Below are 12,649 nucleotides of genomic sequence, written 5' to 3' on the forward strand. Positions count from 1 at the left end.
CCTAGAGGGCAGTAACTATTGTCTTCTTCATGTCTATTCATCCCCCACACCTAGTGTTTTGCATATAATAAATGATGCATAAATATTTGTTTAATTTTATATCTGCTGCTTTAAAAAACTAAAGCAAGATTCTTTCCTAACTGGTTATATTAGGGTTCTCTAGGGAAGCAGAACCAACATGAGATATCAGTAAATATGAGATTTTATAAAAGTACCTCACGCAACTGTGGGGATGCATGAGTCCAGATTCCACAGGGCAGGATGCATGAGTCCAAATTCCATAGGGCAGGCAGCAAGCTGGCAACTCAATGAAGGTTCTCAATGAACTCTCCAGGAGAGGCTGGCTGGCTGAAGAAGTGAATGTCCTCTTTCTTCTCCTTTAAAAGTCTTCAACTGATTGGGTTAAATCCAGCTGACTGAAATTATCTCATTGTGGAAGACATGCCCTTCTTGTGGTAATCAACCACAGATACAATCAATTGATTTATGATTTAATAAACCAGACTTCTGGTTTATTAACCAGCCACAAATGTCCTTGCAGTGATGGTTAGGCCAATGCTTGCTTGACCAGACACCTGGGCACCAACACCTGGGCAAGATGACACATGAACCTAAACATCAGACTGGTCTCCCATGAAATACTTACTGTAACAGAAAAGTTACTAATACCTTAATTTTCCTTTGTATATTAGGTAGATATCACGGCATTTGCCATTCCTCTTTTGATTCCCACAGGCCTGAATAAAGTTCCTAACACATTTAGTACAATTCTTTATACTTAGGGGGCTTTAAACTATATGAGGGCGATTGATTATGCCAGTTACTATAGCATGTTAATGGAAGGAGGAAGGCACTAATAGAGAGGGTGAGGATGAAGCAGAAGGCTGTCATCTTTAGCTTAAAAGTCACAATTCCTTCACTCTCCCTAGGCAGTTAAGGTACAGGATTAGCTAGCTACTTGACTTCTCTGTTAGGCAGAGGTCCTCTAAAGATGTTTGTTCCTTGCACTAAGTATATAATTTTAGTGATTATGCCATTCTTACAGAGTAATATTAACTTCAAGTTTTGAACGAAACAATGTCATTCTCACCAAATAGGTTTCATTCAGTTCAACATTTAGTAAGCTCCATTTAATAACCTCTGTTGTAGGTATCAGAGATAAAAAAAGAAACAAAACATACCCAGTAGCCTTAAACATATCCCAGTATGCCTAGATGGGAAGAAAGGCATGTAAAGTGTGTTAAGAGATGTTGTGAGAGAAGGACATTCAGGAATAAAAATGATGGGCAAGTCAATTTTGGATAAACAGCGATGTCCAGACTACCTCACTTACATTCTGCAATATTTAATACACACAATAATACAGAGGGAAAAATAGCTCCAGACAATTTGGTATAATTTAGAAATTAATTAACCCAATGCTATTTTTTCTAAAAATAATCACGCTTATAAATTATTTCCCCATTGACTTACTTCAGACTACATACAATTTATTTCATCTTACTTCAATGTGTTTTAATTAATATTACTGACTAATCTACAATTTGTAATTATACCTATTATTTTTGTCCTTCTACCTCAATTATTTTAGTAAACAATTAGGCTCTTGAAGCCAATATTAAAGGGAAACTCCAGTTTAAAGTACTCCTAAGAGAAATCCTTGTAAGGATCAGATCTTCCTCTATGTGTGGTTTTCAAATTGAGTCACAAATTAAGCAAAATACATTTTATAAATATCAAAATTAGAATTTAGGATTTTCAATAGCACTGATCTCTTAGAGAATAACATGGTAATATTTTAATCACCTTAATTAAAAAATTGGCTGATACTGTGTTGCAAAGATTAGCTCAACACAAAAACCCAGTTAAAAAAAATAGATTTTCAATAAATTTCAATTAATTACACCATGAACATAAATGACCTTTATTAAAGAATGCATTTTACTTGAATTCAAAATCACAAATTTAAAAAGAATGTTATACTTAATAAAAATTGGCAGGAAAGTGTTTTATTTAAAACTGTTATAATAAAAAGCAAATAGACATCTATAAGATTTCATCTAATTTTAGAAAACATAGGTGTTAAGGATTAAAAGTAAACTTCCTAACTCACTTACCAGAATTAAAATCTCACATCACAGAAATATTTTAATAACAAATATTTGACCAACAGATGTTGTAACATAAATAAAAAAACTTTTTATTTTTAATTCCTATTAAAAAAACACCATGAACTGATGAATTAACAATAAAAAGTTAATATTAATTTCAGAAAAAAAGGCACAGCCAGGCAAAATAGCACGGCTATTTGTAAAATGCAATATTACATTTCTACTGCGCATAATCAACTGACTCCAAATAAATTATTCTAGAAGATTCTAAAATATGACAAAGTATATTTTATATAAGCTGGGCAAATATGAAGACACCAACCCTGTGATACAGTGCTATTTTGTTCCCAATTTATAAGGCTCAAAGGAATGTACATTTACAAAACTGAAATTTCTGCTTTCTTCTACAGAGATGTCTTTTTTTCCCTTCAAAGTCGTTTATTTTCTCAGTCTTACTGATTCTGTTGTCAGATACTTGATCGTCTTTCTGGTTTGGGTACACATTTCATAACTGCAGCTCTCCACAGAACAGGAGCAAGTAAAAGACTAAGTGTAGTCACACTTAATATAAGGAGGTAGACCTGTAAATCAAAAGTGCAAAATCATTATCTCTTTATGGCAATACTAAGCCATAGCAAAATATAAAAGGGCATTTTGATTTGAAATGGAACTGAGATCTGACAAACAATATAATGCTATAATCAGTTCTAAATGAATAATATGTTAGTAGACTGGAGTCTACATCAGGGTCAACACTAAAGGATCTACAAATGAGTCAGACTGACTAATAATGAATTCCTTACACTAGGTATTATTGAGATACCTCTCAAATGGCGCTGTTATAAATAATTCCATTTTTAAATAATTATTTCTAATGTATTTTAAAATTAAGACCTATCCTATTTTTCCCACATCTATAAGATACAAAGAAACAACCATTTAATTTTGAATGTTTAGTAGCATTTCACACTGTATCAACAGAAAATTTATAATTCATTCAGTCCAAATTTATTAGGGAGCAGGTCTGCATAATCAAACATTAAAACTGTTATGGAGGACTTTAATCTGCAATGTAACAATTAAGGGAATGCAGCCTTCAAAGTGGGGCACGGGATAAAAGAGGGGCAGAGTCAAGTAGATCAAAGTTGGTACAATTCTCACAATTTTCACCAGCTGTATCATGACATTTGTAGGATTAGAAAATATTGAAATGAGGAAGAAGTAAATTCTTGCCTTGGCTTTAAGAATCAGGTTCAATATATTTCAATTTTGCTTAATTAGATACCAAAAAGAAGTAAAACAAAACAAAACAAAGCTTAGACTAAGGGATAGGGCTAAAGATTAAAAAATAATTTCTAATGGAAATTGCTATATATGAAATGTGTGTCAAAAAATCAATTTAAAAGAATCCTGATGTTGACTGTTTCTAAGTTGGGATACAGAAAATGAGCTATTTGAGATGACTTACAAGCCTGTACAAAAAGTCTATAGTTTTCTAGGCCCTTCTCAGCACACACATGCAATTTCACAGTATACATGATTCAAAAGTATGTATTTTGGGGAATAAATAATTCCAATTTCTATCACTATCACTGAATATTTTATTCATTAAAATAAAACCTAAACTCCATTTACTCTCCACCTTGCTTTCACTGAAACAGTAATGCTCTAGTTTTAGTTACAAAAATGCTTTTCTTAGTTACAAAGATCATTTAAGGCTAATACTTAACTGAGTTATCTGATCCTTAAAGAACACGTAGAGTTTAAATAATACTAACAATAGATAAAACAATCAATTACTGTGTATTATGTCTGAAGGGGGGAACTGACTTCTACTATCTCACAATCAGCCATAACACCTTCCTCTTATCTCATCAAATTCTAATTAAAAGCCAAATGCAAAAGGAAGAATAATTAAGAAAAAAAAAGTGGAAATGAGCAAAAATGGATAGAAAAGTGCAAAAATGGCAGATGGGCATATAAATGAACTCACACACATCTGTATGTACACACCATATACATACACACCACATAGTTACAGAGAGAAAGCCAGACACATACACACAGAGATGCACAGACTCATAAGTTTCGTAAAGAACAGACAACAAAAAGGAAAAAGGCAAATGAAAATGTAGGAAAAAAGAAAGGCTAATGTGTTTCATGCAACCTACTGTATGTAGGGATGTGTGGAGATGTTTATACTTAGGAGTATATATATACAACTCAGCATATAGAGAGTTGTAAAAATGCCAACTATTATTTAACAAAGTCTAAAGGAAAAAAACCTAAGTCACATAGTTTTTTCTGGTAGGGGACAAGCAGGAGAAAGGGAAAGGAAGGTGCTAATCAAAAAAAGCCAAACACACACACACACACACACACACACACACACACACACACACACACACACACACATATATATAGATTTATATACAGGAAAAACTTTTATGTATTTTATATATAGGAAGCTTTGCTATCACCTGTTTTAAGGTTTTAATTCCATCTACCTAAAATGTGGAGAAATAGAGTTTTTTTTAAATTTCATTTTGAAATAAATTCAAACTTACAGGAACAGTTGCAAAAACAATACAAACCCCATACACAGAACTCCAGCATACCCCGACCCCCCTCCCCTGATACCCCATCCACCTACTTTAACATCCTGTCACACCATCATTCTTTCTTTCCCTCCCTCCCTCCCTCCCTATCATTCATCATCTATTGCTCTGTCTTCTGAACATGGGAGCAAGCTGCACACATCCTTGAACAAACAATATAATTCACATATATATTTCCCATAAACAAGAACATTCTTTTATGCAATCCCATTAAGCGCAGCTAAGAAGTTCGAGAAATTCAACATTGACACAAAGCTTACATTCTATATTTCCTTTTTTTTTTCCTTAGAGACAGAATTTTTAACAACTTTTGTCAACAACTGTAATTCTACTTTTAAAGGTGGTTGACAAGGGGAGGGAGGGATGTTCTACTGCATTTTGTAAAGAAAAAAAACATACTGGAATATTCCCATCTTGTGCTTTTTAAAATGGCTTATATTTGCAGAACTGTAAATTATGTCTCTTTTAGATATATTCCCTGAAGGAAAAGCCCAGAACAGATATTAGAAGCTCTCCAGTCCTGGTTTATAATGGACTTCACATAAATAAAGTTAATATTAGAGTTTGTCCTAACATTATAAAGACACCTTTTTATGTTTCTTAGAAGTTGTTATTAATGTGCAAGTTAGTGCACATTAGTTAATAAACTTAGTTTACTTCTATTCACAAGAAATATCAGACCAACTTAATTATAATTGTTGTAAAAGATGATAACAGTTCAATCAATATTAACTAGTAACTAAGCCAAAAAGTCCCACATCACCTAAAAATCATCACATCAAAAGACAAATACTTTAAATTCCAATTCCAATTCTGTTGCTGAATGTGAGTATAAACAAGTCATTCACTCCTCCCGTGCCTTGTTTTTATATAATATTGACTCAAGCTATAGGCTGATAGCGATGACAATCAAACATTCATTATTAAATACTTGATAATGAAACATCACCTGAAATAGTTAACGAAACAGTGATAAAATATTTATCAAGTGTTGAAAATCCACAGAAAATGAATTAGAGACTTACTTCCCGAGAAATGATTCCTGCTCTTCGGGCTCTACTTCCCAGAACAAAAGAAAACTCACTGACTTGGGCCAGCCCAGCGGAGACAACCCATTTGATATACTGGCTGCTCTTTGGCAAAATGAGAGATAAGACTAGTGCTGCCAAAACAAACTGCAATAATAGTCTTCATGTTATTTTTTAATACAAAACCCCAGGTAAGTTAAGATATACTTGTAATCAAAACACATATATAATAAACTAGTTAGAAAATACCAAAACCCTGAATAGTACCTGAATAATATATAAAGTGAGGAAATGCTCATAGAAGCACTTTCAATATGTATAAGACACCATATGAATACAAAATATTTTAAAATAAATTCACAGAGAACATGAAGGTAAAGTAAGAGTTTAGGTTTACTAGTAGAAAGCAAGACTTTTTTTTTTCCAAACTAAACTAATAGTATTAAGTATTATGACAGAATTTTTTACTTTTATTTTTTAAATAAGAGAGAAATTTCTTTCTAATGTAAACAAAATTCAGAGGCGAGGGATTCAGAGCTTGTATGGCAGCTTAACAATCATCAGAGATTCTGGCTCCCTAAGACAGAAATATTTTAAGTCAATTTTTATAATTCAGAAAGCCAAACAGCCACTAAACAGGTAATCTTAAATTAAATGTTAACATGAGCAATTTGATAATTTGCAGTAATAGAGAAAAGACAAATGGAAAGTACCTGAATAATTTTCAGTTATCTTCTAAATGTATTTTGGCATACACTGGAATAGTAAGGATTTGTTGGTCTTTAAATTCATTTGGAATAAGAGTCAAATTACAGTGCAAGGAATTAATTTGAGGATCTAGAAAGTTGTTTCTCCCATTCCAATTTTTGGTAATTTCCCAATTTTAAACATGATCAATTCTGAGTAAAACAATGTATCTTACTGATTTAACAAAACAAATCAAAACAACTCAGCTTAAAACAAACCCGCCTCTCCTCAAGCCCCTGCCACGAGCAGATGAGCAGGAAAATCCCCCTCTGAAGCATGGGTTATAACAAAGTCAGAGGGAGATGGGTGAGATTTCAAAAGAGCAAGCAAATAAGCAGTCTTACAGACTGGCCATTTTAAAATGTCCTCTCAGAAATAAATGACATTCCTGAGGTTTCATAAACTTAATGAAGTTATCAGTAGGAAATCAGGCCCAAGAGGTCAAAATATGCTTTGTAACACATTGAAATAAAAATAAAAACAGTATGAATTTTGTCACAATCATAAAATTACTAAGAGAAAGGAAATTGATACCTTCATGATCACCACTGACAAAGTAAGGAACATCAAGACAGTAAGTTCATATATTACAAAAGTAGGAAAAACGTGAAGCCCTGTTTGAAAAAAAAAGAGTAAGTTAATTTTTTCATGATTACAGGAATAGACTTCAAACAAACTGACACCCATTTCTCAATTTGAAATCTGTGGTCATTATATTTGTTTCAATACTGAGAAGTAAATCAAAATGCTAAAATCTTCTGTTTCTTTCATGTCATTTACTTAAGCACTCATACAAGCATTTTCTATTAGATGTGCTCCTGAGCTAGCTCTCCCCAAAACACTCTCCCTTCTCCTAATTTAATCAGAAAAAGTCTACCACAGAAGATAAATTTAACTAGGTGCTATATGCTGTATCCTCACTACTTAACTTCCTCCGTTTTTTTTTTTTTAGTTTTTTTTAAAAATTTATTTTGCAATAATTTCAAAGTTACAGGAACAGTTGCAAAAACAATACTAACCCCATACACAGAACTCCATCATACCCTGACCCCCCTCCCCTGATAGCCGAATCCACCAACTTTAACATGATGTCACATAGCTATTTCTTTCCTTCTTTCCCTCCCTATCATCCATCATCTATTGCTCTGTCTTCTGAACATACGAGAGCTAGCTGCACACATCCCTGAACATACACTATAATTCACGTATACACTTCCCATGAACAAGAACATTCTTTTATACAATCCCATTAAGCACAGCTAAAAAGTACAAGAGATTCAACAATGATACAAAGCTTACATTCTATATTTCCTTTTCCTTATGTCTCAACTGTGTCCCTTTGAGCCTCCTGTCCTCCATCTTCCAATCCCATCCAGGTTCATCCTTGGCATTCAATTATCATCTATTTAGACTGTCTTTTTCTTTCTTTTTTTTTTTTCTTCAATTGTGGAAACATATATACAGCCTAAATCTTCCCATTCCACCCCCTCCCTAGCATTCCGTTAGTGGGATTAATCACTTTTAGAATGTTGTAATGCTCTTTCCCACCATCCATTACTAGAAATTTCCCTTCACCTCAAACAGCAACCCTACACTCATTTCTTAACTCCCCATTGCCCCTTCCCCCATTTCATCTCTATGGTCATATTCTCCGATAATATCTTTGTGTTTACGGTGGGGCTTAAAATTAACCTCTTAAATCCATAACAATCTTGTTTTTCTTTGATACCACCTTCACTTCAATAGGACATATAAACTATGTTCCTATACTCCTCCATTCCCCCACCTTTATATAGTTGTCTAAAATTACATATTTTACGTTGAGTTCAAAACCACTGATTTGTCATTAGAGTTTGTGTATTTTATATCATGTAGGAAGTAAATAGTGGAGTTACAGTTCAAAAATTATTGACTTCTATTTGTATTCCATTGTGGTTGGAGACTGTGCTTTGAGTATATTCATTTTTTTTTTCTTTAATTTGTTGAGGCTTGTTTTATGTCCCAGCTTATGGTCCCTTCTGGAGGAAGATCCGTGATCACTAGAGAAAAATGAGTGTCCTGGTGGTTTGGGATGTAAGGTTCTATATGTGTCTGTTAAAATTCTCTATTATCTCTTTCTTCACTTCTCTGTTGGTAGGGTTCCCTTTAGTACCTGAAGTAGGGTAGGTCTTTTATTGGCAAACTCTCTCAGCATTTGTTTGTGAAAAATTTAAGCTCTCCCTCAAATTTGAAGGAGAGTTTTGCTGGATAAAGTATTCTTGGTTGGAAATTCTTCTCTCTCAGAATTTTAAATGTCATGCCACTGCCTTCTCACCTCCATGGTGGTCGCTGAGTAGTCACTACTTAGTCTTATGTTGTTTCCTTTGTATGTAGTGAATTGCTTTTCTCTTGCTGCTTTCAGAACTTGCTCCTTCTCTTCAGTATTTGACAGTGTGATCAGACTATGTCTTGGAGTGGGTTTATTTGGATTTATTCTATTTGGAGTTCGCTGGACATTTATGCTTTGTGTATTTATATTGTGGAGAAGGTTGGGGAAGTTTTCCCCCAACAATTTCTTTGAATACTCTTTCTAGACCTTTACCCTTCTCTTCCCCTTCTGGGACACCAACGAGTCTTAAGTCTGGACGTTTTATTTTATCTATCGTATCCCTGAGATCCATTTCGATTTTTTCGATTTTTTTCTCCATTCTTTCTTTTGTTCTTTCATTTTCTGTTCTGTGGACTTTTAGGACACTGAGAAGTTGTTCAACTTCCTCTAATCTTGTATTGTGAATATCCAGAGTCTTTTTAATTTGGCCAACAGTTTCTTTTATTTCCATAACATTTTCTATTTTTTTATTTACTCTTGCAATGTTTTCTTTATGTTCTTCTAGGGTCTTCTTTATGTTGCTTATATCCTGGGCCATGGTCTTCTTGATGTCCTTTAAATCCTTTGCCATGTTTTTGTTCCTCGATTGTAGTTCTTTGATTAATTGAGCCAAGTACTGTGTCTCTTCTGATATTTTGATTTGGGAGTTTGGAATTGGATTCTCCATATCGTCTGGTTTTACTATATACGTTAAACTTTTCTGTTGTTTTTGGCCTCTTGGCATTTGCTTCGCTTGATACGGTTCTTTCAAGTTGTAAAAAAACAAAAAAGATACCAATCTAATTTTTCAGAAACACAGTTTGGTGGCGTACACTTTCTCTAACTAACCAGCAGATGGTGTTTGTGAGTCACCTATACCCCTCAAGTCAGTTCTCAACCTTGTCCCCGCAGTGTGTGGGGAAATGATTCTTGTGGGGTTCAGTTGGAGAGCTCAGTTTGGGTGTGTTGCTGGAGCCGTCCACCCTGAATGTGGGGCGTGTGTATGGATGGCCAGGGAGGAAGGACAGTTTTAATATTCAAATCCCCCAGGTTCCCGGAGATTCAAGGCCGCTGCAAGAGTCTAAGCCTTCATTTCATTTCAGCCCCAGATCCTCTCTCTCGCTGTCCCACAAACCACCGGACTTGGTGTAGTGTCCCTGGGTTCTCTGAGTGGGTCCCCCCTCCCAGCCGCGATCCACCAGGGCCTCTGCCTAGAGAATGCTGTGCTATGTCACCAGTGCACGCCATCCCTCAAGGGAAGCCCTGGGCCACCGGGCTGTGGAGGGGCGCTTTCAGCCTGATGCAAAGATGGCCGAACAGGACATGTCAACCCCTCCCTCCTCGCACAGTTCCTCCTTCCCAGCTCCGGGACAACTGGCAGGGCTCTGGGCTGTGGGCACGGCCCCAGGCAGGAGTTTATCCAGCCCTCCGGAGAGCCAGCTGCTACCCACAGGGTTTCTTTCTGCTTCCAGCTCTCCTCTCCGCTCCCCTGGTCCTGAGGGTTTATGCAGCGGACTATCCTCCAGGCCAGACACCAAGAGGCCGGTCCAGTTCCCTCTTGCTGTGTTTTACTGCGTGGTTTCCACTGTCACAACTGCAGCTGCTCCTGGGTCCCCCCCCCCCCACTTTTTTTTAAAAGAACCAGTCGGTCTCCAAACACCAACCCCTGGATTCCCTTCACCGCTGTGTGGCTGCGGGTCTTCCAGCCAGCTTACTCACTCGTTTCAGAATGCAGACTCCCGATTTCACCAAGTATACGGCCCCTGTAGTACTAGGAGACCTCGTCCAGCTGGCGCATCGCTGTAACTGGTATTCTGGGTCACTTTCTGGTTTTTATCTAGTGTTTTTCACAGAGGTGTTTTTTTGCCCTGTCTCACCTAGCCGCCATCTTAGTTTTTCCCCTCCAACAGTTTTTACCTTCAGAAAAAAAAGTAAAATCTGATGGAAGGCAACTACTAAGTCTAATTTTCCTTCATGAAAATATTCTAACCTAGAAGCGTACGATTCCTGGATTCTGTACACATATGAGAATTCCACAGAAAAGGAAGGCTAAACATACAGAGTTTAAGTCTGTAAAGCCCCAGTACAGTACCGCCCATGCACAGAATTTAGAAGGCCATTTAAGTGGTAACAAAGCCCTCACTAGAGTCCTTCCAGAGTAATGCTTGCATTCTTGTTCCTTATTTTTTTTTCTCTCATATATATTGAGAAAACAACAAATAACATTTTCCCTACATATATTTTTTTTTCTCTCCTTGCTCTCAAAGCTTTTCCTGGGGTCACCCTCCCATCCTGAAACCACCAGATTACCTGCTAGAGAGGCTCCTGAGGCACCTTTGTCCAGGACAAGGGAGAAGGAACCCATGTTGCCGGTTGGGTAGGGAAGAGCCGTAGGGATCATCTACTGCTAATTAAGAGCTTCTCATCTCTTCTTTTTTCATCCCTGGGCTATGTATGTAAAACTACCCAATTCTCAATGTAGTTTCATTGCTTTAAGGAAAACCCTGATTATTAGAGATCCTTTTCTTTCTATTTCAGGTACTTTAGGTATTTAAGACTTGAAAGGAGTAGACTCATGAGTTTTTAGTTATTCATCCATCTCTATTTTACTCAGAAACACAAATGTAAAAATTCCCCCCTTTTCTCCCAAGAAGTGACTTCCTCTTCCTTTGAAATATAATAGATGATAGCTCTAACTGGTATTCTAGTAATGAGTGTATCTGCTTTAGCACACATTCTCAGTCTCCTTCTTGGGCTCTTCTTCCTCCAGCTCCTCTTCAAATAATTGAATTCCTTAAGGTTCTATCTTAGCTGCCTTCCCTTCGTAATAGCTAATCTCATAGATTACTTCCCAAACCTGTATCTTCAACACGGATCCTTCTTTTAAAACCCAGACTAAATTGCCTGAGGAAACATTTCTATTGGGATGATTTACTGGCTCCCACACTTAACATGTCCTGAACTGAACTCCTTCTTCACTGAACTTCTTATTGTGTCCCCCCTAGCTTAGTGAAGGGCACCAGCATTTTCCATTTGCCCATGTCAGATACATGACAGTTTTCCTAACTCTTCACATCTCACCATTTATCAAGTCCTGTAGGCAGTGCCTCAATAATTCTCAAATACCTGCACCTCTCTCCAGCCCTGCTGCAACTACCCTGGTTCAGACATTGGTGGCTTTTTTTTTAATTTTAAAATTGTCACCGAAAGTATAAAATTATTTACATTTTAATACAACATCTACCCTTATGTACCTGAAATAAAAGTTTCACTAACAATACTTACCCTTACTATGTGTGACACACTGATATTTCTGGTCCTCTCTCATCTCATCAGAAAAATAAAGGCTGGCAGAGATTCCCTGAATGGAATTCACATTCACTAACAGGTCATGACCTGCAGTTTGGAACATGCTGGTCTCCATTACTACAAGTACTTTGTCTACCTGATTTTCCAGTCACATTGCAGTCAGAATTTTCTTTCCAACACAGATCTGATTACCACTGCCTTGCTTAAAAGCTTCCAATGGTTTCCCCACTGCCCTCAGGATAAAGTCCAAATTTTTCTGATCAGGCCTTTACTTACCCTCCAGCCTAACTTGTTTCTTCTTTTCTTGGGAATGATCTATTTCAATCAATGCAATCTTGCCATTCCAATCTCTTGCTTCGGAGCTCTTGCATATGCCTTTCTTCCTAGTTTCTTTCATTGTCATAGCCAAACACTTAGCACTGGACAAATAGTGAGCTCTCAATAAATACTTGTCAAATAAAATAACTTCTGAGCTTTGAGGAAGAAACG

The 12,649-nt window shown here is 36.3% G+C and overlaps 1 protein-coding gene across 3 annotated transcripts in view; it reads right to left on the reverse strand.

The window, feature by feature from the left end:
* Positions 1–1,967: 1,967 nt before the first annotated feature.
* TMCO3 (transmembrane and coiled-coil domains 3) overlaps positions 1,968–12,649 on the reverse strand; it is a 118,201-nt gene continuing 107,519 nt past the window's right edge. For 2 of the 3 annotated variants that reach the window (XM_037799600.1, XM_037799602.1), the window contains exons 11-13: positions 7,039–7,118; positions 5,755–5,904; positions 1,976–2,692 (exon numbers count right to left, since the gene is read on the reverse strand). In XM_037799600.1, the coding sequence (XP_037655528.1) occupies positions 2,579–2,692; positions 5,755–5,904; positions 7,039–7,118 (344 nt within the window). In that variant the 3' untranslated portion in view covers positions 1,976–2,578. Of the gene's footprint in view, positions 2,693–5,754; positions 5,905–7,038; positions 7,119–12,649 lie in introns of all 3 variants that reach the window. The other variant, XM_037799603.1, reaches the window with a different exon arrangement.

The sequence above is a fragment of the Choloepus didactylus genome, chromosome 12 (genome assembly GCF_015220235.1).
Source record: "Choloepus didactylus isolate mChoDid1 chromosome 12, mChoDid1.pri, whole genome shotgun sequence".
NCBI lineage: Eukaryota > Metazoa > Chordata > Mammalia > Pilosa > Megalonychidae > Choloepus > Choloepus didactylus.